This window comes from Lontra canadensis, unplaced genomic scaffold (genome assembly GCF_010015895.1).
Source record: "Lontra canadensis isolate GAN:19392208 unplaced genomic scaffold, GSC_riverotter_1.0 scaffold28, whole genome shotgun sequence".
Lineage (NCBI taxonomy): Eukaryota > Metazoa > Chordata > Mammalia > Carnivora > Mustelidae > Lontra > Lontra canadensis.
In genome coordinates this window covers 21,161,760-21,188,768 of record NW_022631022.1, presented here as the reverse complement: position 1 = coordinate 21,188,768, position 27,009 = coordinate 21,161,760, and the positions used below count along the sequence as shown (strand labels likewise).

The 27,009-nt window shown below is 52.5% G+C and overlaps 1 protein-coding gene across 5 annotated transcripts in view; it reads left to right on the top strand.

Moving 5' to 3' along the window:
- The window catches only part of TMEM266 (transmembrane protein 266), a 111,041-nt gene that overhangs the window by 70,323 nt on the left and 13,709 nt on the right, over positions 1 to 27,009 (top strand). For all 5 annotated transcript variants that reach the window (XM_032865132.1, XM_032865134.1, XM_032865131.1 and 2 more), the window contains 4 exons: positions 6,943 to 6,999; positions 8,091 to 8,229; positions 11,960 to 12,075; positions 25,587 to 25,776. In XM_032865132.1, the coding sequence (XP_032721023.1) occupies positions 6,943 to 6,999; positions 8,091 to 8,229; positions 11,960 to 12,075; positions 25,587 to 25,776 (502 nt within the window). The remainder of the gene's footprint in view (positions 1 to 6,942; positions 7,000 to 8,090; positions 8,230 to 11,959; positions 12,076 to 25,586; positions 25,777 to 27,009) is intronic.

Sequence of the window (27,009 nt, the reverse complement as noted above, 5' to 3'; positions counted from 1 at the left end):
TTTCGCCATCAGTTGTGGGGGCCACCTCCTCTCCAGTGCAGCCGCTCCATCTCAAGGGAGCGTGGCCTGCTGGCTTACCTGTGCCTTTACCAAGGGAAGGCCATTGCCAACTAAGCCAAACTGACCCAGGGCTTCCTCTTTCCAAATCAGCAGCCACCCCAAGACTCTGGACTCATGAGGGGGTCCCTTTCCCACCTGCCACTTCCTCCCAGGGATGAGCCTTGGTCATCCCACAGAAGGCAAGAAGCAGTGCTGGGCTTCACACTCTGAGAAATGATGCATTTGCGTCCCCTCTGTGTCTGACGAGGATGCAACAAGAGGGAGCCAGTTTGGCCACGGGAGTGCAGCACGTGGGGCAAGTCACAGGCGCTCTCTGGGCCTTGGCTTCCTCATCTTTGACCTGAGGGACTTGGGCCTATCCCAGGGGCAGGGCTGCCCTCTTGACCCCACCAAAGGGGGCGCACTTCAGGAAGAGAGTCTGGCTTCCCTGTCTGCCTTTCCACGTTTCAGAGAGGTGGAGGGAAATCAGGGCCCCAAACCTTCCTTTCCCCCAGCTGAGAGAGCTTCTGATTGCACTTGTGATTGCACTTGTCCCTTCCATAATGTGAGCAGCGGCTGCCCCACTACCTCACAGGAAAAGCCTGATAGGATTATGAAATTGTCCTAAAAAGACTGAAGAGGAGGAAATGGGTAAGAGCCCAGAGCACTGGACTTCTTGAGGGATCAGGCTTGATTCAGAAGGTGCGAGGCTGCCATCCCCAGCCCGGGCCGTGTGCCCCCACCGCCCCCATGGGACCAGCACTGGAGCAAGCCTGCTGTGACTTCTTGCTGCTCTTCCATCACTGCCAGGAGCCCTTGGTCTTCACACACCTCAGCCAGGCACCTGAGGTGCTGTGCAGAGATAAAAATCTGGTGCCACCGTGCAGGCCCAGCTTCGGGGTGTCTGTAGTTGGCTGGGAAGCAGCCAAGCAAATATGAGAGCCCTGGAAAGGGGGCTGAAGTTCAAGCTCAAGGTAGTCATGGAAGCAATCTGTCCGCAGAGGTGTGATCTTGCAAGTGGGTGAGCTGGAAGGACCTCAGGCAGCGGTCACAGAATGCATAGGGGACAGAGGCGGGAGCCAGCACCCTGTGTCTGGTTGTCCACTATGGCAGCGGAGGTGGTGAGACATCTGGGGAACCCCAGCAAGACCAGATCACAAAGGCCCCTAATGTCTTGCTCAGGGGTTGGGGTCTTGATCCAAAGCCAGTGGGGAGCCGCCAGAGGCCTCTAAGCAGGAGAGGGGTGTGATGACATTGGCTTTTTAGAGAAGTCACCTTGATATCCAGGTCTGGAGGAAGTAGGAAGACTGGAATTTGGAGACCATTTAGGAGGCATGGCTCAGCTGTTCAAGGTTAATGGTTTGAACCAGAAAGTGGAAGGGAGATGGAGAAAGGGACAAGGGGGAAAGAGATTAAAGAGCTACACTGATCACAGATCATCACCGGTGGCCAGGGGTTGGAGGGGAGCACGGCAGTGGAGAAGGCCAGCCAAAGAGGCGACAGTGATGGGGTTTGCCAAGCGGAGCTCCTGCCGGACACATGGACTTAGGGGGCTTCTGGGTATGGGTGGGAATTGCAGCCAAGGTAGCGATCGTCCCTGGATGGGGTTAGGGAGTAGAGAAGAAACTGGGGCCCTGGGAAGCACTGTCGGTATGGATGGAGGAAAAGAAAGCCCAGATGAACGAGCAGGTGTAGCCAAGGGAAGTGGGAGGAGAACCCAGAGCCGCTGGTACCCTGGAGACAGAAGGGGGATTCTGGAAGAGGAGGAAAGTGCCCAGCACACTGGACACTGCCACACTGAGATAAATTGCAGGACTTTATCCATGAGAGCTGGCAAGAGGAGGTCATCGCTAACAAGGTAGGAGCGGTTCCACCGCTGTGGTGGGGCTTGTGGCAGATTACAGTGGGTGAAGTGGAGGCACCACCTCCAAACCTCCACCTGGGAGAAGAGGGACGGCAGCAGCTGAAGGGAGACATGGGATCAGTGAGGGATGTTTTAGAATGAGGAGACTGAGAGGGTTCTTGGGCTGACAGGAAGTTCTGGAACTCAGCTTTGCACAGCCTGTGTGTTTCACGCTTGCTTCCTTACCCGAGGGCTGGCACAGAGTACACACACACAATGTAGAAGGGACTGACAACTGGTCGTGTTGTCTGCCCTACGGGTCTCATACCCATTCTTTCAAGGGAGTTGAGCACCTCCTGCCAGAATGAAGCCAGCACCAGGGAGAGCGCAGCAGTTTGCCCATGAGCCCTGGTCCGACGGAGGTATTGGCTACTGTGTCTGGTAGGGACAGACCCCTAGGGAAGACACCAACCTCCTGGGGAGGAGGCTTGCTGTGCTCCATGCCCATGGATTTTGAGGGTGTGAGGATGGAGGAGTGAAGGGGAGGATGGTCGCTCTGCTCCTATTTTATCAGCCCCTAAGCCTAGGAGGCACCATTGTGCTCCCCCATCACCCCCAGTCTGCACCTGTTGCCCAGAAAGCCTTTCTTGTGCGCACCAATTCAAGACTGCTTTCAGAGCCTACAAAGGTTCCTCACATTTCTTACTTCTTCCTTGTGGCTGGATCCTGAATTCCATGTCTTCCTCTTGCTGCTCTCACTTAACCTGGGGATGGGGGGATTAAGAGGAAGGAGCCAGCAGCTAACTTAGCAGAGAAAACTCGCCTAAGAGTTGATGTGCTTCTTGAAGAAGTGCGTGGGGTCAGCCTCCAGCCACCTTGTGCCCACCGCGGTTGTTCCCAAGGCCAGCCTGCACCACACTCCACCACCCTGCCCAGCTACAGTGTTGCTGGGGCACAGGCTCAGACCTAGGTGTGTGCTGCTCCCTTCTCCCCCGCTGGTGGGGCCTGGTTTCAGGGATGGCTCTGCAGGGAGCAAGGGTGCCAGCCCCTACTCTGCTCACCAGGCAGTGAGCCAGGGTATCTCCCTCTGTCTGGAAAAGGGATACCTTTTTAAAATTTTATTAGAGGCGTTCTACCGACTAGCAGGTGCTTCTGCCTGTATCCCCCAAGGTTCCCGAACCCTAGAAGCTCATCAGACCCCATCCCAGGGAGAGAAGGTGGGGCCTTCTCAGGAGGCGCGGGAGGCCTTACTGCCACCTGACTAAGACAGAGTCTGGAGCAGATGCCAGAGTCTCACTCTTCCCTCCCACTGCCTAAAGCCTAAATCCCTTCTCCAGGGAGAGGGGAGAGGAGTCCTTCCAGAAAGCAGGGCTTCCTGAGGGGAAAAGATGTGGGCATCCGAGGTGGGAACGAAGAGGGGCTAAGGACCAAAGGGTTTACCTGTTTCTCCCTGAGGCTGTTTCTGCACCTGCAAGATGGCAGGGGAGCTGGGCTTATAGTAAATATGTGATGCTCTCATTGAAGTTTCGCTAAGAGTTTGGCCTATCCCGTGTGCCAGAGCATCCTTAGCTCTTGAAGGCAAGGTTGGAATGAAGGGGCTGACAACCCTCAGTCCTAGGCGGGAAAGAGGCAGCTGGAGCTTCCAAGCTCCAGGAATTCCGAGGATTTGGGTTTCCTTGGACCCTTGCTTAAAGCCCTCTGCAACTCTTGGGGGCAGGATTGCAGGACAAGGGGCCTCAGGTTGGAGGGAGTGATAAAACAGCCCCTCCTCACTGCCCTGCTCTTGCCTTCCCTGTGGAGCTTCGTAGCAGCCTGGTGAGGCAGGCAGCATGGGGCGCTGGTCCACCCTCGTTCTAGCCAACGGCACATGCTTAGTAAGGGAGAGAGCCACAAAGAGGATCTGACTTTGGACTGTTACTGTAATTCTCCTCCCTGTTGCATCTAGGCATGTGGCCTCCCTGTTCCCAACATGGGGCATTGTTGCTTAATAAATCCCTGTGGTTCCCATGGGTACCCTAGGGAAGTTTGCGAAAAAGGCATATTCCTGGGCCCTGCCCCCATAGATTCAGATACCTGGATCTCCATGCAAGCCCAGGAATCTGCATTTGAGACAGATCCCCAGATGCTGACGCAGGGAGTCCTTGCCTGCCTATTGAGAAACACAGCTGTGACTGGATCAGTCAGCCCCTAGCAGGCAGTGTGGCCAGGTCCCTGTCTCCGTGGGCAGGGGAGTTTGGCAAAGGATGCCGCAGACGAAGGCCGCCAGGTGGGCTGTCTCCAAGCTGGGTTCTCATTCTAGCTTTGACTCAGACTTGGAGCAGCTGTCTCCACGCCACCAGTTCCCCCTCTGCAGTGGGAGGCTGGGCCAGGAGGTGTCTCCACAGCTGCCTTTGGCTGTTGTGTTTCCATGGACTGGGTTAGGAAGGAGGAGGGTGACCTGAGTCGGACCTCAGAGGATGGGTCCCAGTGGGATGGGCCAGCAAGGAGGGAGGCAAGTAGCCCATGCTCCAGCTGCTCCGCTGGTTTCTGTGGCTCAGCTTTAGCCCGGTAGCCATTCAACTTCCATCCCTTCCCGGAGCACAGAGGCTCCATGTGTGTTGTCCGCTGCCTGCTCCTCCCCTTGTGGGGGTTGCTGGCTGCATCTCGAGCCTGGCCGGCTCCCTTCTTCATCCCCCAACCCCGCATCCCCTGGACTGCTGCCTTGTTTATCAAGAAGTGAGAGGATTCCTTTTATATGAGGGTCCTAGAGTAGTCAAACTCAGAAACAAAAAGTAAAGTGGTGGTGACGGGCACAGTGGGGGGAGGGGGGTGGGGACGGGGAATTGGGTTTTAATGAGTGTGATGGAAAACTTCTGGAGATGAGCGGTTGCGAGACAGTGTGAATGTACTTAATGCCACAGTACACTTTTAGAAACGGTTAAAACGGTAAAATTTGTGTTATGTGTATTTTACCACAATTTTAAAAGAGGAAAAAGGAGAAGTAGCAGCCCCAGGAGAAATCCTGTTCGGACCAGGCCTCTTCCCCTCTCTCTTGGCCCAGACTTTCTGCTTCTGGGAGCCTCACAACTGGGAATTTGGAGTGGATGTAGCCAATGTGAGATTTCAGAGGAAATAAACACCACATTTCAATGTCAGCACAGTTAGATGGATGGAATAGCAACCAAAGAAACGAGGTCCATCTGTGGTTATGCTGCTAGAGAATACCACGCAGAGTCAAAAATGTCCAGGTCCAAATGCCAACTCACCATCCAATGCCTGAGTGACCTGGGAAGCCCACTTCATCTCTGTGAGCTTCAGCTTCCCTCTCTGCAAAATGAGAACCACATGTGAGGCACTGGCCCAGGGCCTGGCACTTATTGGTATGTAGTAAATGGCAAAGGTTAATTTCATAAAGAATTGGGAGATTCGAGTCATTTAACCCATCTCCTTGGCATAGGGGAAACTGAGGCACAGAGAGGAGATTTGATTTGCCCAAGGCCACACAACCAGTCCATTACTGAGCTGTGACTTCAAGATGTTTTGGACCTCAACCCAGGTTTCTGGAGTTTGTCCTGCAGTTAAGCATTGGTCCCCTATCAAGAAGCCATGTGAGAATGGACATCGGGCTATCACATGACCCTCTCTGTTGTCAAAGATGCCGCCAGGATCCCACCTACTCATTCCTTCATGAAGACAGGATAGGCTTTAACAAGGAGGAGGTGAATTTTATCAGCCAAGCCTTTTCGTGGTGTAAGTGTGGGTGGAGATCCATGGGCAGTCAGTAGCTTTGTTGAGTTCAGATGGCTGGTCTTATCCTGCAGCCCATGCAAGCGGAGACACCATCTGGTGTGAATTACTGGGAGCTAGTCGTCTTGCTTTAGGAAGGGCCTCCAGACACATGTACCGGGGTCCTCTGGGACTGGCATGTACATACTCTCTTTGGAGTGAGACATAGTCCTGGGGAGGAGCCCTCTCCTGAAGGCAGCAGCACTGGAGTAAATTACTAGGGGTCTTAAGGAATTCTTCCTTCATGCGTGCATTTGTTCATGGACTCAAACCACACTTGCATTCTGTGTCTACCCCGCGTGCGAGAAATCCGTGTCTCTTGAGCCTTGCCTGGGGGATCAGGGAAGAAATCACCACAAGGTACGATGAAGCACCCCAAGTGCTTGATGCTGATTGATGTCCCCAAGTTCTGCAGGAACACCAAGGAAAGACTGAGCCCAGGGAGTGTGGGAGACCTTCACAGAGGTGACATCCAAGCAGGGGCCAGAAGGACAGGAAGGCCTTTTCCAGGTAGAGAAGGGAAAGGGCACCACTGCTTAGCACACTGGCCACACTGCTCTAAAAAGAAAACAGAAAACACAAGGACTTCAACAAGGTGGGGTCCATTTCTCTCTCATGGAAGAACAAGTGGGGTGAACAGTTCAGGCAGATGTGGTTGTTTGGGGCTGCTGGGGACCCAGAAGGACTCCATCTTGTTGCCCAGCCCTCCCTACCAAAGATGACTCACCCACCATACCTGCACAGTCTAGTCTTTGGGCAGAGGGAAAGAGGAGAAGGAGCCTAATGCCTTCTACAGCTGGGAGATGTTGGCTGTAGCTGGGTGACCATGCTAATTATCCAATTATTCTCTAAGAAAAAGAGAGGAGATTGGGGGAGAAGGGAGGAGAGCGAACAGGCAGTCTGCCATATGCAAAGACAAGGCAAAAGAGGAAAGAGCTTGCATGTTTGTAGAATTGTGGCATAAACAGGCGTGCAGGAGATGACTCTGGAGAGGGAAGTGGGATCGGGGTATATTCTGTATGTCCTGGGAGCACTGCAGTGTGTTAGGGTGTGGGGTGGGGGGAGGTTTGCGTGGATCGTGATGCAAAACGATCGTGATGCAAAAGGAGCTGAGGCACAGTGTGGTGGGGAGGACATATAAGCTGAGAAACTCTCGGAGGGTGGTAAAGACATTTTCCATTACTGAACAAGGAGGCAGAGCCCCGATTCTGAGCTCTGGAATCTTCTCCGCTGGGGGGATGGGCAGGGGCTGGAGAGCAGTAATCATAATCTCTTCTCTCATTTTCTCTCCCCAGACTGTACTTCGGATTGTGGTGCTTGGGATCTGGGATTATATCGAAAACAAAATAGAGGTAAAGGCCAACGTCGATGCGCACCCCCCACACTGGCCATCCTGGGAGCCGGAAAATATCCCTCCGTGTGGGACCCTCAAAAAGGCTTGATCCTTCCACACTGGGTGCAGAAGTCCCTGTGGCTGTGTTGTTGGGGTTGGAGGGCAGGGGACAGGCAGATGGAGAAAGTTCCTGGCAAAGGGACAGCCTGAAAATTCTCCTCAAAATTCTGCAAGATTTGAGAAGTTTTTTTGAGTCAGTTGGAAAAGCTTTGAAATGTGTCTTAAAACAAATGATTCCACTCTAAAATGGCCCAGTGGTCAGAGAGCTGGGCAAGCTTGTTTCAGTAGAGTATCCCACCGCTCTGCTTTCTGTAAAAGGATCTGGTTTAGTGGGTGGGAATGAGAGGCCAAGGAAGCCTGGCCGTCGCTGGGAGTTTTGTGCATGCAGGACCAGGACCATGTCCACTGTCCACTCCTTCCTCACCCACCCCCCACCCCACATCCATGCTGTAGCCTCTTTGGGCCACGTGCTGGGAACAGACATAAAGGCCTGGCCCATGGAAGTCCAGATGAACCCAAGCTTGAGCAGGCAGATAGAAGGTCGGGGCCCAAGTCTGAATTGCCCATACTGGGCCCTCTCTTCTCCTAGCCCTTCCTCCTTGTAGTGAGAGACTCAGCGTCAGATAGAAATAAGATGTAGGCTCTCGGCTCCTGCTACCCAAGGGGAAGGATCCAGCCTTCAGCCCCCACTGCCAGTGAGGGATTCAGAAAGGCTAGAACAGGAACACTGGGGCATGGAATACAAGCCCACTCCAGGAGGGGATGAGACACTGGGAAAAGATGCTGGGAGCAACCCCAGGCTGTCGGAACAAAGTCTGTGGATGGGCTGAGGTCACTTAAGAGGGAAGAGAGTACCATGGGCATGTCTAGGAGTGGAGAGGTCACTGAAGAGATGGAGGAGGGTTAGGGGAGACCTGAGGTGGGAATAGGGGAGAACTGATGTGAGGACAGACCTCCTGGAGAATTCGGCCATACCAGCTGCTTTGTCTGACCTGCTTCTGGGACATCCAGGAAGTGGCCCATGGCACTGAAATTCAATTCCTCTCACAGGTGTTTGATGGGGCTGTGATCATCCTGTCCTTGGCCCCGATGGTGGCATCCACTGTGGCCAATGGGCCCAGGAGCCCCTGGGATGCCATCAGCCTCATTATCATGCTCCGGATCTGGCGGGTGAAGAGGGTCATTGATGGTGAGTGGTCCAAGAAGGGTCAGCGACGCTGGCAGGGTGGCAGGTGGCCACTACTGAGCCTGGCACTGTTGACTAAGAGCAGAGGGAGGCCACGTGGTACGGGGTAGGTGGGAGGCATGACCCCGCCAGCCTCAGGGACTGGAGGCCAGAGCCTGCTGGCGCAGAAACTCCAAGCCTGTCACCACTCACTCCATGTCACATGTCCAGGAGCTGCACACACTGCCCAGATGTCCCATGCAAGCACTTGAGCATTTGCTCCAACATAACTATTTATTGTATGTCCGGCTGGCCAGCGCCTCCCATGAGAACTTACAGCAGGGCCTGCCATTCTGGAACACCAGCATTGCACAGCCTGAGGGTTTGGACCCACGCCTGCCGCCCGCCGCCTACAGACTCACCACTGGCTTCGTCCAGCCTACTGGTCGAGGGATTGCTCCCTATGGGGCCCATCTCCCCTCTGTCCAGCAAGGGGTGTCCCATCCCCAACCTGTCGACCTGCAAACAGCTCAAGATGGTTTCTGGGAGAGATGCTGGCTTGGTCTGCGTTTTGGCTTGCTTTGGTCAGTGTTAGTGGTGCGTGCTCCCATGTGAGCTTCCATTCCCAGAGAGTGTCTGTTACCTCTGCTCTTTCCCTGCCTTTGCTACCATCAGAACCAAAGGCCACCCTCCCAAAGGAGCCACCTCTTGTGGAGAGCTGTGCCCTGACCTGGGTCATTCCTCTATTTCCAGGAAATGATGACAGACCTGAGAGTGTCCCCCCGGAAGAGGGACACCCAAATGAGAGAATTCTGGAAGCCTTGTCCCTGAAGAACAGGGCAGGGTACTAGGATGGGGTGACCTGGTGATGGGGAAGAGGGAGAAGCCAGCTCCAGGTTCCAGAAGGTGGTCCTTAGACCTCCCAGGACATGACAGAGAGGCCCACCTCACCTCAGCCAGACTCAGCACAGACCAGGCACAGAGCCACCACAGATGGGCTGGCCTGCCCCTCAAGGATGTGGGCTCCTGCAGGAGTGTGGGCAGTCTGAGCCAGGTGGTCGCATGGAGGGGCAAGGCACAACAAGGAGGTTATATAGATGACGATTCCTGAGCTTTTTTTAAAGTAGCAAAACCCTTTCTTCTGCAAAATCTTATGCAGCTCTCCAGTGTGAAAGATAGATTAAAAGGGAAGCATTTTGGTTGACTTGAAGTGGGAGGGGGCAGAGCCCACCTCCTTGCCCTCTCTTCTCCTTGGGGCATCTCTAAGGACCTTCTGGAGCAGGTTCAGACCACGTTAGATAGACTATTAAGACTACAGATTGTATCATATACAGACTCTTAAGTCACTCTGGCCCTGAAATTTGGTTGCAAATGTCAGAAATTGTGGCTATGAGGATACCCCAACAGCATTTGCAGGGGAGTGGGGGAAGGGTATGGGGCAGGAAGGACAGCCTCTGGGGTCTCTCATCCCCCAGTGCTGTGGGGTGTGATGTCTTTTCAGGGAGCTAGCTCCTAATCCAGAATCTTCATTCAACTGGAATGTGACTTTGTAAGGTCCAAACCGGGAAGGCTTTGAGAGGTCGTCTCGTCCATTCCTGTCATTTGACGGATGGGGAAACTGAGGCCAAGAGGGATAAGGGTCGCACAGCAAAGCAAATTGGAGCTCAGGCCCACTGGCAAGTGCCAGTGTGCTCTTTATCTGTACACTCACCCTCATCTGCTCAGGGCGTGTCCACTCACAAGAACATCGTTTCCCTTCAGAGCAGGAACAGCGCCTTCTGGCTCTTCTCAGCCAGCTGTGAACAGCTGGTCACCCTCACACTGATGGGTCTTGACAGTCCATTGCGAGCTCTCTTCCCAGCTGCTGCCCCTTTATCCTGACATAGCAGGCATGGCTGTACCACTGGAAGCCTCAGGATAGGGATGTGCTGGGTGAAAGTGTGGGTGTTAATTTGCTTCTCTCACCCTGGGTGTGAATTGGCTTCAGCAGAGTTCTGAGGAGGCAGAAGCCACTGGATACAGCCTTGGAAGCCTGGAGACGGGCCTGCAGGACAAGTGGGCTGCCCTCCAGTTGAGAAGCAAACAGAAGAATTCTGCTTTCTCTGCCCCACATGATTCCTGCAGCAGCCAGAGAACACCCAGAGGGTGGGAGACCATGGGTGGAAAAGGAATCGAAGAGTGGAGATGTGGAGAGTTGTAGAATACAGCAGCAAGAGAGGCATGTGACCGAAATTTCTGACTAGTCAGGAAAAGCTGAATTCTGTGACATGAGAAGAGCATGAAGGCCAGAGGCCAGGGTCAGGTCAGGAGTTGATACTGAGACTTCACAGAGCCCGGAGAACTGCCCAAGGGAGGGGCCCATGTGGCTACCACAGGCTACAAGATCTGGGGCCCTCCAACCCGAGGCTAGACTCTCTCTGGGTGAATAGGACTGTCCATGAGTAAAAGAGACCCAGAATGACAGTGACTTCAAGTGGAAGCCTTTCTCTCACAGGAAAGTCTGCAGGTCGGGAGTCCCGGGCTGATGTGGCACTCTCTGTAGTTGAGACTCCAGGCTCCTCCTGTTTGTTGCTCTGCCATACATTGTCTACTTTCCAAAGTCACGCCATGGCCCAGGATGGCTGCTCCAGGGCCAGCCATCACATCCTTATCTCAGCCACTAGGAAGAAGGAAGAGAGGAAGAAGATAAAGAGGCAAAAGGGAAGCCCCAGCTGCCTTTCCTCTTTAGACATCTTTATTGAGATATAGTTCCCACACCATGAAACACCCATTTAAAGTGCACAATTCCTTGGCTTTTAGTATATTGCTAGGGTCTTGCAAATATCACCAAAACCTAAGCTGAGAGCCTTTTCACCACTTCAAAAAGAAAGCCCATACCCATTAGCAGTCACTTCACATGACCCTCCCAGCCCTAGGCAGCCAGTAACCTACTTCCTGTCTCTGTAGATTTGCCTCTTCTGGACATTTCCTATGAGTAGGATCATAGTCTGTGTGTTCTGGTGTGTCTGCTTTCCTTCACTGAGCAAAAGCGTTCAGGTTTCATCCATGTGTAGCCTGTGTTTCATTTCTTTTTATTTTTGCATCATGCTCGTTTGTATGGACGGGCCACATTTTCTCTATACCCTCATCCGTTGCTGGACGTTTAGCTTGTTTCCACATTTGACTGCTGGGAACATCCATGTCCAAGCTTTTGTGTGGAGGTGTTTTCGTTTCTCTGAAGTACCTAGGCATGGACTCGCCTTGCCCTGTGGTCACTCTGTTTTAGCCATCTCAGGACCTGCTCCACTGTTTTCCAGAGCGGCTGCCCCATGTCACTTTCCCACCAGCAGTGAGTGAGGATTCCAGGATTTCTGCTTCCTTGTTACCGCCAGCTCCCGGAAGCTGCTGCATGACACCTGCACTTGCCTCACAATGTCCAGACTGTGGTCTCACAGCTGGCCATATCTGCACAGGATACTCAAAAGTCCAGCCCTTGCTCCGGGCAGCTGTGCACACAGCCAGAAGGAAGGGTGCTGTCACTAGGACAAAGGAGGAAAACAGTTCTCTTGGTCACTGCAGGTTAGGGTTCTAGCCCTCTTATACTGTCTGGGTACTGTGGGGTGCCTAGACATCCCCTGAGCCTCTGCACCCCTTGGCTCCTCTAGGAACCACTCCTGGACTTGAACCTGCCACTGGCTGGCTGCTGGGACCGGCCCCTCTCCCTCCTGAGCCCCACTACTGCCAAGTTCTTCACGGAGCTGTCTCTGTCTTCCAGCTTACGTCCTGCCGGTGAAGGTGGAGATGGAGATGGTCATCCAGCAGTACGAGAAGGCCAAGGTCATCCAAGACGAGCAGCTGGAGAGACTGACGCAGATCTGTCAGGAGCAAGGGGTAATGCCCTGCCACTCCCGGGTCTGTCCAGAGCCAAGGGCCCCGGTGATGCCTAAAACCGCAGAAGACCAGAACTGCAGGGACCCCGAGGACACATGGGGAACATAAGGCCCACAGAGTGGGAAACCAGTCTCTGAAGGTCACTCCTGCTCGGCCTCACCAGGCCTGGGCTCAGCACCAACTCTCAGGCCAGGGTGCTTTCTCTTTGTACCATGGTGACCAGTGAGCCCTCCAGCCTGAGCCAGCCATCACCGACTTAGTTCAGCAGAGTCTTCTGGACACAGTGGTCTCTAGAGCAGGGGACAGCTTCTGTCCGCAGCGGTTGCTGGGCACCACTGTGGACCAGTCACCACCCAGGACCCCCCGACACCTCCCCCCGCAAAGAGGTGTTCACAGTTCTCTGTGCCTTCCAGGTGCTATGGGGAAGACAGAGAGGGGCCCTATGAGGCCGTGCTCAGCAGAGCCAGTGGGGCGGGGCAGGGGGGCAGCTGGGTCCTGCAGCAAGACTACAGAGCTCTGTAGAAACACAGCCTCCAGGGGGGGATGTTCTGGTACCTGGTGAGAATGCCAGTGAGATTGCCGCAGAGGGGACAAGCGAGCGAGGTGGTGGAAAGTGTGGAGGAGGATAGACGAAATAAAATATATGGTCATTCTGGCCTCTCCGTTGGATTCTGGGAGGAGGACAGGCCACTGCCCCTTACCCTATGATCCGCATAAGCTATGCCCCCCACCCTTAGTCCCCAGGGCCAGCCCAGGCATAGAATGCCCCAGCTACCTATCCCGTGTGGGGCTGAGCGCTTCTGGCTTGCAGTGCAGTGAGGATGGACACCACTTGCTCCCTCCCCCTGCCCCTCTGTGGAGCCCACAGGCATTCTCTGTGAGGGTCTGAGGGCCACATGCATCTGCCTGGCTTTTCACCCTCAAACGTCCTTCATCTCATACATAAACACTCTGAAGAAGTCAGACAGAGTCACCTCCCATTCCGACAAGCCCTGTGCCATCCCATCTTTCATTTTGGTTGTGATGTACCCCTTGCCTGAGCCCTTGTCCCTTGTCAGCCCTACCTAACTAATTTGTGTGCAGCCGGCATGTCCTGGCTTTTCCACTAACCACAGCACTGTCCTCCTGCAGCAGTCACTGCTCCCTTAACCCCTGGCCCTGCTGTGGGCCTCCGCTGAGCACTGGGCACTTGCTGCCGCGGGCTCTGGTTCTCTGCACCCGGGACTGCTGCTCCCATGGAATGGGATGCTCCTGCAGGATAAACCTCATCTGACTTACATTTGCCCGCAGCCCAGCACCCTCTCATGGTGGGTCTCCAGGGCCCCCAACCCCAACCTCTCCTAGCTGGAGGAAGAGCTGGAGGGAGTGGGAAGTCTGTGGAATGTCACCACAAATTGATCCCTAGAATTGTCCACAGGAACAGGCACACAGAGTCTTCAAAATCATCTCTTTGGAATGTCTGTCAGGGAACCAAATCTTTTTATCTACTTTGGGAACACGATGGCCTTTCATTTTAGCACAAAATGTTTATGAGAGACAAGAGGGGACATCAGGGGACACAGCCCTCAGGAGAACATCCTCCTTGGGATACTGGGCATGGGGCAGTCTTTACAGGGTTGTGGACCTGGGAAGACCAGTGTTCTAGTCCCTAAGTGGTTGGCATCTGCTTCACTCTCACCTGTGCATCTAGTTTGCCAGCACCATCAAGGCCTGTGCTGGGCACTGGGGGCACTGTGGTGGAGAGGATTTGGCCCCTACCTGCAGGAGGCTCTGGGTGGCTCAAGTCTGGCAGGCCCCAAAACAAACAGGGGCAGTCTGGTGCATGCCTGGGGAAGGGACATGTCTGGAGTTCTGCATGCCCGGGGGGCAGGGGAGCGGATGGGTTTCCAGAGGAGCTGGCATTGGGCAGGGCCACTTGGAGAAGGGTGCCTGGCAGAGGGGACAGGTGAGGCATTAGAGTGGGTGTTGCACCAGGGGAGCTCAAGGCCATTCAGGAAGGAGGAGGCTGGCTTGGGAAGGGCCTACATGGCTGATCTAGGAATTTGGACTCCATCCCGTAGGGAAAGGGGAGTCCTGGGGTGTTAGAAGCAGGGGTGGGAAGTCTCAGGTTGGAGTTTCTGATGGATCTCTCTGGCTGCTGTTGGAGGTGGGATGGGCAAGAGTGAGGAATAGAGATAAGAAGCCTGGGCTGAAAGGCTTTTTCAGCCACCCGGAGGGGAGAGGCCTGGGTTCAGAGGTCTAGAAGAGGAGGGGAGAGGACAGATCTGGGTGTCAGCCAGGATCTGGCTGGAGCTTGGTCAGGCAGCTTTCAGTCTACTAATAAGAAAATGAACACCACGTGGCTGCAGTTGGCCATGTGACAGACTGCGACAGAGTACCACATCTGCCCTTCATTAGCTCTCACACAGCCCTCCAGCCCGGCAGAGAACAAGCTGACCCACTGCAAGCCTCACAGTCACAGCGCGTGGGCCACATGGCCGAGAGAAAACCCTACTGGCAGCCCCACCCCCAGTTCTTTCCACTAGGACCCCCGTCCTCAGCCCACAGAGACCCCACATGTGGCCTCCCTCCCAGGGGTCCCAGCCAAGGGGAGACTCCCTTGGATTCTGCACAGGAAAGAGCTAATAAATAAAGACAGATTTCCTCTAGGTAATGACATCTGGAAAAGAGATGAGCAGAAACAAACCATTTTAATTTAAAAAACACCTGAAGCCTGTCATCTTAGTTGAGGCAGCAAAAAGGGCCAGCTGGGCTGGAATTCCAGTGGGTCGCAGGGAAAGCGGGAGAAGCCCGATAAGAGCAGAGAAACCAGGGCTGCTGCTGTCCCAAAGCTGAGCACTGTCCTCTCCATGGTGTGGGGCACATAGACACCTCATTCCCAGGTCTCTTGAGGACCAGGTTTGAGATTTGACTGGGTTACAAACAGCCTTAAAGAAATGAGAGTGCTGGCTCACAACACATCCAGGACGGCCAGACACTTTGAGAGAAGAGCGCCCGGAATGGTTGAGAATAGACTTTAGGGGCAGACCTGAGTGCAAAGCCAGCTTGGCCACTGATGGGCCTTGTGGCTTTGGTCACTGATGGGACCTGTGTGGCCCTTGGTTTTCCTAATCTGAAAAAGAGGAATAGTGACAAATTCCATGAAGGATGGTTGTGACATGGTGTAGCCTGAAGCCTGACCCACGGTGAATAGTGACTGCCAGCCCACCCCTTCTCCCCCGTGTACATCCATTTATTTTATGGATAAGACGACTGAGGTATGGGTGACTCGCCTGAGAGTTATCAGCTAGTTGAGGGCTGTGAGAGCCAGGAATAGACCCAGCTGTCCTACTGGAACACTGTTCTTTCCCAGCCCACCTTGCTTAGGGTCGCGTTCTATGTCGTTTTTCTACCCATGTCACTTCTCGGTGCTCGGTGAAGACATTGGCCAGATGATGCCCCAGGATGTCTTTAAACCACAGCCTGAGCGCAGCTCTCAGGGACAGATGTAGCGGCACTCAGCCATCTTGGTGGTATTTCCAGACTCTCCCACTGTATCCATCTCCCTGCTACCCCCAAACCCCCTCTTTGTCAAAAACTCTTGCGCTCTCTCTTCCTGCTGGAATTCTCAGTTTAATAAAGCAGTTTCCACATCAGATTCATAAGTGCTACCTAAAACGCTGAAATTTACCAAAGTTCCCATGAAATGTTCAGGATCTCAGATTAAACGAAACAGTCAATTTGTATTCATCCCACTCTCTTCCTGGGGTGTATCTGTGTAAATATTTCCCAAGACATTATTCATCATAGCTCTTTTTAAAATAAACTTTATTTTTTAGAACAGTTTTAGATTTATAGAAGAGTCATGAGGATGGTACAGAGTTCCCATGTTCTCCACACCCAGCTGCCCTGTTAACATGACATCTCCTATTAGTATCATGCATTTTTACAACTAAGGACTTGATACTGGTGTGTTATTATTAAAGTCCATACATTGTTCCGATTTCTGTAGTTTCTAGCTAATGTCCTTGACCTGTTCCAGGATCCCATTGAGGACACCGCATTACATGTGATTATCATATCTCTTTAGGCTCCTCCTGGCTATAAAAGTTCCTCTGACTTTCTTTGTTTTTGATGACTGACCATTTGGAGTACTGTTCAGGTATTGCGTACGACGCCCCAGGACTGGGATTTGTCTGATGTTTTTCTCATGATTAGACTGGAGTAATGGGTTTTGGGGGAGAAAGATCGTCACATCACATCACATCGAGGGTACCTGCTGTCAACATGACTTCTCACCGTCTGACGTTGTCGGATCTCTGCTCTGTAAAGTTACTCTATTTTATTCATCTTGGCTTTTTTAGAAGGTTTAAATTGCTTGTCGCTGTGACCCTGTAGAGACTCTTGGGTGACATAGTTTGCTGGTTTCTTGCATGAATATCTTGTACATTTGATCTTCTGTGCCACGTGGCAGCTCCCTTCTTACCACAGGCACACCCATTGTGCCCCAGGACCACCTTATGTTATAAATGAAAGTGTCCTTAGAGGGCATCTGACACAATCCTAGATTCGACACACGGGGGCGCTCTGAGGCACAGAGAAGGGGAGAAGTGTGCCCAACATCACACAGCAATTAGGAGATGAGGATGGAAACAGGGTCTCTTACCCCCTCACTGCAGTGCTCCCCTGCATCTGGAACCACACTGGCCTTTGGTCTTCCCAGGGAGACAGGACACAGTGTTTCCCTCATTTCCATCATCTCTTCTGCCTGCTAAGCTCACCTCATCCTTAACAGATTCCTCCTGGAAATCTGGGGCCAGCAAAAAGGAGGACACTCTGTTAGGCATTCTTACCTTTCTGAAGCCCTGGCTGGCCTTGGGTGGCCTGCTTCCAGATTGCTCCCTTCTGTGACGGGAGCAGATAGCCTCAGACCCTCTGCTGAAAGTTCCTCCCTTTCCCTTGTATTTTACTCTCTGTCTGGATCCTGGCCAGATTTTCTTCAGAGTTAATTTTGCCGGTACACAGATGGGCTCCAGAGGCGGGACGCTAGTTACCGTCCTTGGGAGAGATGGTGTGAGTTCTTTGTCTCCGTGTACTGGCCGCTTCAGAAATTAAAACTGTTTGAGGTGCAATGGTTAAGTCACTGCAATGATATAGTCTTCCAGCTCATCTTAAGAAACCGCTTCTGAGGGTTTATGTACAGCTGTGTGCAGGATCTAGCTCTAATTCTGAGATATATTCTGAAGTCCCTGTTGTACCTGCTCTTTGCCCCGTAAGCTTTGCCTTTGGCCTAGAGTTAATAGGATCCAGCCTGGCTCACTGTCAAAATGTATTCCTCTTCTCTGCTGGGTCCTGTGGGAAGGATGGAAGAAAGTTAATTTCTCTTTCCTCAGTACCGTTCACCCTGAGACCATTTGCAAAAACCCAGGTATCAAGGGTGACTTGAGGCCCAGCCTGCAAGGAGGCACATGGAGCTCTGTGAACCCCTTAGGACAGCCTTGGGCCTTGGGCCAGCATCAGTCCCTGAATGAGAGGAGTCCTCTGTGGGAGCAGTCTGGAGGGGTGGAGGGAGTCTGCTTAGACAAGGGGCCAGCAAGTGAGATTCTGACCTCCACTCTGCCAGCGGCTAATCTCCCCTTTAATTCCTGGGCCTCAGTTTCCCTGTTGGGAAAAATGGAGGAAACAAGGCTTATGTCATGAGGATGCCCTAAGGATCAGACTAATTCAAGTATCATATATAAAGTCTGGTCTACTGGAGTCTTTCAGTAAATATAAAAAAAATGGAAAGAGAGTAAAATAATCACTCATATAATTGTGACCACTTACAAATGCACCCCCGTGTATTTTAGCTTCCTTTGACCTTACAGTCAGAGTGCATAGACTAGGTCTTATTAACACCTTTGTAAATGGAAAGACAACAGCTAAGAGAGGCTGTTGCTTGCCTAGGGTTGCCTTGCGGTGGAGGGCATCAGGTCCGTCTGCCTACGCCAGAAACAGGGTGTCTGGACAAGTCACTGGCAGGAGTAACACAAGCTGCTACTTCAGACAAATCCAGACATCACAGTGGCCTAACACAAGACGAGTTTGTCACTCACACCACAGCCTGGTGCAGTTGCCATGGACAGCTGGTGATGGCTCCCCAGTCCCCGGTCACTCTGGCCTCCAGGAGCTGGTCATTTTCTAACTGCTGCTTCTAAGTCCTCGGGGCTTTCTCCCTTCAATGGGGGAGAAGTAGAGAGTTGTGCAGTTAGTCAGGCTTCTGCCCCATTTTGTAAGTGGGACTCAGTCACACAGGCACACTTGAGGCACCAGAGGCTGACCGAAGTGGTCTATGTGCCCAAGAAGAAAACAGTCACCTGAAATGACGCCCATGGGCTCACGACGTTCTCTGCCCCTCTCCCTAGTCCCATGGACAGTCACATTTAGTAATCCTCCCTGGGTGGTGCAAGTCTCCCTGGCCTTTTTCTAGAAGAAACAGGATAATAATCTTGACCTCAAGCAACAGGCATTTCCGGTGGTGGTAGGCAGTGGTAGGAGGAGGTAGCAGGAGGTGTCCTGCTCTTCCCCCTCCACCTTCCCCACCACACACCTTTCCCTCCATCCACTCTACCCTCATGGCAGGGAGGGTTATAGTCCACTTGTTAGGTTGTGGGAAGTGACCTGGGGGCCTTGCTCTGGACCCACAGCTCCCTGGTACTCAGCACCCCTGACAGAAGGCCAATGGCTGCACAAATTCTCACCTTTAAGGCTGGGCAGCCAACTCAGAGCAGGGCCTCTGTGGCCATCAAGAGATTGGAAATCATAAAAATGGGGTCCCATCCTGGTTCTGGGGGTGGTGCTTGATAGTTCATTCCAGAGAGTCCCCTCTTTTTTCCTGGAGAGGCCACAAGTCCCCAGCTCAGCACAATTGTCTTTGTTACCTGGATTATTCAAGATTCCACTGTGGGAAGGGAAGTGTGTGTGTGTGTGTGTGTGTGTGTGTGTGTGTGTGTGTGTGTGTGTTTAAGCATGGGAAGTGATTTGTAAAACAGCAGATAGCTTTAATGACAGGCCTATTTAGCTGATAAAATTAGCTATCAGAGGAATAACTTATGTTATCCTTTTGCCATAATTTAAATTTATGGCCAACTACCAGTCATCTTCACAATGGATGGAAAGGGGCCAAGGTCGAATTCAGCTTCCCCTGCTCCTAAATCATTAGTTTGCAACTGTCTCCTGATTTTTATTGTTACCAACAATGGCAAAACTAATGGAAATAAACATTGGATGCCATCCCAATGGCAGATAGGTTTGAAGGCAGGGCATTCTGTGCAGACAGCACTAATAGGATGGAAGAAAATTATTGCTGTTGCATTAGATACCATCCAGCTTCTGGCCGGAGTGTGCATTGATCAGGCCAAGGCCGTGTCAAGTGTACTCCACAAACCAGACCATTAAAGGCAGAGATGGACTGGGTGTGCCGGCCCTGCCGCCCCAGGGGTCTGGCCCCACCTGGGCAGCCACTAAAAGCCCAGCCCCAATGGAAGGGGCCTGACTCCTCTGTAATGCACACTGAGGGCTTTCCTATGGATCCTGGCGGATCTGGTCCGGTTATCTGATAGAAATACTTAGCTAATGATGCACATTAAGAAGGGCTGTGATTGCACTTTCATTCTTCCTGGGACTCAGGATGGTCTTTAATTCCCCATGTGCCTTCAGCCCTGGAGGCCCCGGCAAGCCCTGAGAGCCTGAGTGTTCCTTCTTACCTGTTTTCAGCAGTTTGACTGCAGCATGTCCAGGGTGGGGTTTTTGTGTTTATCCTGCTTAGGATTCTGCGTTTCTTGAATTTGTGGATTGATATTTTTCATTAGATTTGGAAAGTTCCTGGCCACGATTTCTTGACCGATTGCTTCTGTCTCATCCTTCCATCCTCCCCCTGGAGCTCTGGTTGCATGTTCCGCGCTTGGAGCATGCCTCCCGTCTTACACCCTCTTCTGTTCACTCACTCTCCCTTTTTTTTCTTCTTTTCTGGCCATAAGTTTCAATATTTTTCTATAGACCTATCCTCAAGTTCAACAGTCTTACCTTCTACTATGTCCAGTCTGCTGCTAAACCTACACAATGGAAAACCCAATCTCAGACATTGCATGTTAAGGTCCTAGGAGCTCCACTGGATTCCTCTTACAGGTTCTGTTTCTCTGCTGAAATGCTCCATCCATTCTGTTCATCTTTCCCCCACTTTAACATATTAATCACAGTTATTTTGAAGTCCTTATCTGCTAACTCAAATAGGCCTAAGTCATCTTCAGTGGAAATTCTAAGCAGCCTCTGAACTGCTCTGTTTTTGTTATCGTTGTTGTTGTTGTTGTTGTTGTTGTTGTTGTTGTTGTTGTCAGAGAGAGAGCGCCTGCGCACAAGCAGGCAGAGTGGCTGGCAGAGGCAGAGTAAGAAGCAGGCTCCCTGCTGAGCAAGGAGCCCAATACGGGACTGGATCCCAGAACCTTGGGATCATGACCTGAGCTGAAGGCAGCGGCTTAACCGACTGAGCCACCCAGGAGTCCCTGAACTGCTCTATGTTTTTATAATCAATTCTTTTTTTGCTTATTTGCATGAATAGTAATTTTTACTGTGTGCTACACATTGTTGATAATGTGCTTTAGGGATTCTGGATTATGTTATCTTTCTGTAAAGAGTCGGCCCTCTGGGAATGGGGCATTTCATCAGGGAGCTGGGGTGGCCCTCAAGACAGGAGCTACCTGTCCCTTGTGCTTTATTCCCTCCCAGCTGGGGTCCCAGAGCCAGCATGGACCTTGTCATAGACTCAGAGTTCAGCTAGTCTATTTGCCTTATTGAACACACAGTAAAACCGAGGGCCAAAAAGGAAGAGACTCATCACAAGTCAGGGTGAGGGAGGGCAATGGGCTGAGAACTCAGGCTCCTGCCTCCTCCAGCCCTTACTTTCTCCCCACTTGGGAGCCTCCTACTCTTTCCTAGCCCCTGTAGCCATCAAGCCCTCTGTGTACCGCTTGAGCTCAGTCTCTTTCATCTGGTCCCTAAGGCTTCACCTTGATAAAAAGTCTGTGAAGCTAGAGGCCAGAGGCCTGGGGTCTGGGCCTGGCTTTGTTTCTGATGCATCCTGTAGTCTTAGCTTTTCCCCTACCCTGTCTCCCAGGACAGAGACTCCTTCCCACCTGGAGCCCCAGTTTACCCACTGACTAATTAGGTCCTGATATCCTAGGACCCCTGACAGCCTTTTGGTCAGCTGGGGAAGCACACATAGCCTTGTTCAGTATAGGGAAAGCAGCAGCCAGGCTCTGAGGGTCCCAGGGCCCTGCCAGTCCCCTGGAACTGAGCTGGGCTAAACTGAGAGCCACAGAGCTATCTGCAGTTTCCCTGTGAAGCATCTGTCCTTCCTCCTCAGGCCAAGGGCTGAGAGCATCCAGCCACCACACCCTCTGAAGCTTGTAAAATTACATCCCTCTCCTTTACCCATTCCAGTGCACGCCCATGCTGACACTTCAACCTCCTAAATAATTTCCTCACCTCCTGTCTCCACTGTCTCCAACCCAGTCCAAATTCTGGTCATCAGGCCTGGGCTGCAGAAGAGTAGCATCTCGACTATTGGTCCTATTTCCACCCTGGCCCATCTCCGTCCAGTCCTTCTCTGCTCTGCTGCCAGCATGGGCCTTCCAAAGTGCTCATCTGAATCAGCACACCACCTCCTCCAACACTCTGCCTTCTCTTCAAAAGAATTCAGAGGCTTCTTGTTGCCTTTTTTTAAAAAGTCTAACATCTTATCACATCTTACTGTGGCTAACGGGCTCTGCCTGGAGTGGCCCCTGCTGATCTCCCCAGACTCTCTCACCTCCCAGTCCTCTCTCTTGCAGACACACCAGGCCTTCCCTGCAACAAATGCCACCCAGGGTCAGCCCCTGGGACTGTCATGGGAGATTTACTGCAGTGCTGCAAACATGGCCCCCCTCACTTGGGGCCACTGAGGACTCACTTCCAAGCTGGGAGAGGCATTTCCATTCCAAACCACATAATAGAGTTTTAACATAGCCCTCACCATGCTTTACCTGAATGAGTGAATGAATGAATGCATGCCTGCCTAGGAAAATTCTCATACACTTGGGGTTCATATCTCTAGCCTAAAACTTGTTTTAATGTATGTGCCTATGTCTGTACATGTGGGCTTGGGGCTGGGCAAGCCCTGGCCTCTGGCTGTCTGGCCTAAATTCCAGTGGGACACTCACGGGCAGCTCTGGATCAATTACAAGTTATCAATAATGCATCTGCTCAGAGTGGCCTAGGAGGCCATTAGCCTCCTGGCCCTGATGAGCAGCCTTGGAGAAAGTGGGCTATGTATGCCCATGGGAAGTTCAGATCAGCCTGGGTAAGAGGGGTTCCCAGCCCCAGTGGAGCTCAGGAGGGTTATCTCATCAGCCCTATGGGACCTCTGAGAACTTGCTGCCAGAGGGGTGGTTTGACCTCTCTCCCCATGCATAGAAGGCCACCCCGTAGTAAGCCAGCCTCACTTTCTCAGCCTCTGCAAATAATAGACCCATTCGAGTACTGGGTTCTTGAAGTCTAGAGTTGGAGCCTAGACCAAGAGCAGTGTTAGGGCTCAGTATGGGATCAGGCCTGGGACTCAGTGTGTGAGCAGATGTAGGGCTCACAGCATAACTATGGTTGGAGCTCAGTTTGTGACCATGGTCAGAGTTTAGTGTGTGAGCAGGGTCAGGGCTCAGACTTTGTCTCATCTTTGGGCTAGTACTGGGGCTCAGTCTGAAACCACAGAATTGAGAAAAGCTAATTAGTTCATGCATTCATTTATCTAACAGTATTTATTGCGTGCCTTCTCTCTACCAGGCAACAAAACAGACAAGATTCCTGCTCTTACAGACACTATATTTTATTAAGGGGTGAAGGGCTGCGGTCATGGGCTGGAGCTCTCACCCCTGGGGGCCAGTTAAGTACACTTCTTCCCAGCTCTCCATGACATTGTGATGGTAGTTTGCAGTCGGTCTTGGAGGAGTATCTACCACAGAGGTTAGTATGAACTACTCATCAGGGTTATTGTTTTTTTTTTTAACCAGTGTACTATCACTGCAGTAAGAGAGGGAAAACCAATAGGCAGTCCTTAAAGAAAATGGTGGAATGACCACACATATTTATCTGATCTTCTTTCCCAAACTCCACTAAAATGATAATTTAAAAACTATAAACACATAAGAATTAAGAAAGTGTCCCTGGAAGGCCTGTTCATAACAACAAAGAGGATAGAGATTTCGGTGGATTTGAGGAAAATGGACAGAGGATGAGAAAGGGGTAACCAATCTACCAGAGTGGAGAAATTATAACAAAAGAGCCTATGGAGGATAGTGAGGGAAATGGGCTAATTCTCCCCTCGAAACCCCTGAAAGTTTGGGAGGAAGGGGGTGAATAAACCGGAAGCTGACCAAAGGGAGAGGGTTTGGCTAAATGCCTGTACACACATTTGAGCCCCCCAGACTCCGTCCCAATCCTTCACAGCCAAGATACCACATCTCCCCACCGAACAGGAATCACAGAGGTTTGTTCTCTGAAGAAACTGAACCAGAAGGCTCTGCAGGAAGGCCCTGGGTTAGAAAAGGGCCTGGGGAGAGGCGCAGGGCTGAAACCAAGGATTCAGTGAAAATCCTTCCATGTAATAGAGGGTTCCTTTACCCCATTCCCCTGCCCGGCTTCCAGCACAGAGGCAGCCAGAGGCTGATGGGTTTTCTGAAAAACTGAGTGGTCCCGGAGACAAAATATGCGGACAGTGACATTGGGAGGTTGCCCTGATGTCAGTCTGCTGCCTGGCAACCCTAATGTTAGTGAGTGGTTTAATTGTGCATTTCACTGACACCAAAAGAAAAATATTAAAATAGATTTTAAAAATATCAGAAGGTGATAAGTACAATGCAGAGCATTCAAGAGGCTGGTGTGACAAAGTACATGGATGGCTACCTTGGGGGGATGGGGGTCAGGTCTGAGATGGGCAGGGCCAGACGGTGCACCTGCTTTGTAAGTCAAGGGTAAGGAGTTGGGTTTTCTCCCAACTGAGGTCTGTAGACAACGTGGGGGTGACATGATCTGATCTAGGTTTGTGAGAATCCCACTGATTCCTATTGGGGATGGTAAAAGGCTGTAGAAGTTGCAGTTGCCCAGGTGGTGGAGGTGGAGGGGGGTAGACAGGCTTGGGGTAGCACTTGGAGGTGGAGCCGGACATGGGGACAGACTGGATGGTGGGGGAGGGAAAGCAAGGAAGCAAGGGAGGTGATGACATTTTTGGCTCCAGCTAAGATGAGATAAAACCACCTGAGGAGCAAGTTCTTGGATATAGTGAAGAGTCCTATTCTGACCAGGTTGAGTTTGTGATTCGTATCTCCCAATTCCGTGTTGCTGTCAGGTAGGAGTTGGAGGTGTGAAGCTAACTTTACAGGGAGGGGTCAGGGCTGGACGCTGAGTATCATGAGCAAGTAGGTAATCTAGGTAGGGATCCCAGACACTGGGCTTCCCTGGGACCACCCTGCATGCCCATGCAAGCTCCCACACACCTGCTTCAGGCCTTTGGGGTTTACCCGCAGGTTGTGCACAGCGATGCAATGTGTGCTTGGGGCACTAGGTGGCAGTGAAAGCTTTCCTGGCCGCTGAGCCCACAGTCAGGCCCTTCAATGTCAGACCCAAACTGTCTTGGCCCAGATGGCCCAGAAAGGTCCCAGAGTGTAAACAGCCATTTCAGCCACAAACCCAAGAAGCATCTGGGAACCTCTTTGGTTCCCCAACAATAACAACAAAATTAACCAAAATCAAAATGTGTGCAGTGTTTTACACAGCCCTTACTTAGCACTCATGTCCTTAAAGAGATCCAGGGGGCGAGAACCCCTTATTATACAGACAAGGGAACAGAGGCCACAGGGCCAGAAAGCTGCAGAGCGGGGAATGGAGCCCAGTCCTTTCTGAACACCTCGTAGGAGAGGGAAGTGGGTATTGCTGGAAGACAAATGGCCAATGGACGGACAGCCTAAGGAGCACAGGATGCCAGGGTGGGCTCCCAAGGCTGGTTAGGCTGGCGCTGTTTGTTCCGGAGCATGCGGTCTTCCATTCAGCATCTGTCTAAGACCCCTGACTATGGCTTTCGCTTTGACAAGCACCATCTGGGTCACACATTTAGGCAAGGAACCAGAAAAAGATTCCAACCCAGGTTTTCCGATCCCTCCTTCAGCGCCCTTCCCACAGACCACGGCCGTGTTTCCTCTCACGGCCACCTTGTCTTCCCAATGCGGCGAGACTGTAGAGTATTGCAGGAATGAGAAACAGGAACACGCTGTAGTACTTGGAGAAGACTCCAGAAACGCCCAAGGCTCTTGCGATCCAGACCGGTGTCACTGGAGCCTTGTAGTGCCCGCCCCACCCACCCTGCGGACGCTCCGCGCACGCCTTCTGCCCACCAGGCTCAGGCTCGGGCTCGGGCTCAGGCTCCGCCCGCCCCTGCGCCCACCGCCCCCACCGCTCCTCTCCTCTTGCAGTTTGAGATCCGGCAGCTGCGGGCGCACCTGGCGCAGCAGGACCTGGACCTGGCTGCGGAGCGCGAGGCGGCGCTGCAGGCCCCTCACGTGCTCAGCCAGCCGCGCAGCCGCTACAAGGTGGTGGAGGCCGGCACGTGGGCCGAGGAGACGGCGGCCGAGAGCGTCGTGGAGGAGTTGCAACCTTCGCCAGGTGAGCCTGCCCACGGACCCCGCGGCCCGGCCCGGCCCGGCCCCAGGGAGGGCTCTGTGCCGAGCTGCCTGCGTCTCGGGGAGACTGGGGCGGGGCTCCGATGGCGGGGTGGAGGGTGCAGGACGACCTTTCTGAGCCTGGGAGCAAGAGTTTAGCCAAGATACCTCGACCCAATCTCCAAACGATCCTAGTGACCTGTACCCATTTCATGCCTGTGGGCCGCTGCCGTGCTTTGCATGCGTTATCTCCCCGGTCCTCAGAGCCAATAGGAAGTATGACTTGACTATTTGTGGATGAAATAAAAGTCGTAAAGGCGCATCATCAATAAATGGGCAGAGCTAGGCTTCAAGCCGGAGACCTGAGACCCTTACTGGACTGCGCAGCCGCAAAGGCCCAGACAGGAAGTCCAGGCCTAGGGCCACGGCCAGTACGGCCCAGAAACCTGTCTTGGCGCTGGTAGTGAATGGATGGATGGCGGGTAATGTTAATGGAAATGGGAGCACGGGGCATGACCCAGGGCACTGAATAGAAGGCCAGCGGTGTCACCTCAGACAGGGGACTTAATCCTCTGAGCCTTGGTTTTGCTAGCTAACAAATGCGAACAATGCAGAGCCTTCCTCACAGAGTTGTTGGGAGGCTCGGGGAAGCCAGTGCACGTGGCCTCCGGAGCTGCAAACAGCCCCACAAATGCCAGGTATTGTTTTCCGATGGGGTGAAAATACCCGCACCTGGGGACACAGATGTGTCAGGTTTGGGTCTTCGAAGGCTTTCAGGAGGGTGTGTTCTAACAGGCTCAGGCCAGGGATCTACCTCAGCTCAGGGGCATCAGGAGCCAGGCAGGGGGTGGGATCTGTGCCCACCTTAGGGCCCCAAAGGGATCCTGAGAGCTCCCAACACAGACACCCCCACACCCCAGGCACATTTCCTGTTCATGTCTGAGTCCTCCCTTCCTAACTTGCACCTGAAAATGTTAATGTTAAAATGATGGGTAAGGGGTTATTTCACTTTACTAAGAAATTCTTTTAAATATTGACCTCCCCTCATAATTCAGAATAATTCACCTTTAAAGGTAAAGGTACTAAAGTTTATCAAACCAGTCCAAGGGAAGTTTTCACAGTGTGAGCTGGTTGAGTCCTCACACCTCCTTTGTCTCCTGTGAAGCAGGAAACTCAGACCCAAAGAGGTCAAAAGAATTTCACAGGGTCACACACTAGAAATGATGGTGCTGAGCTT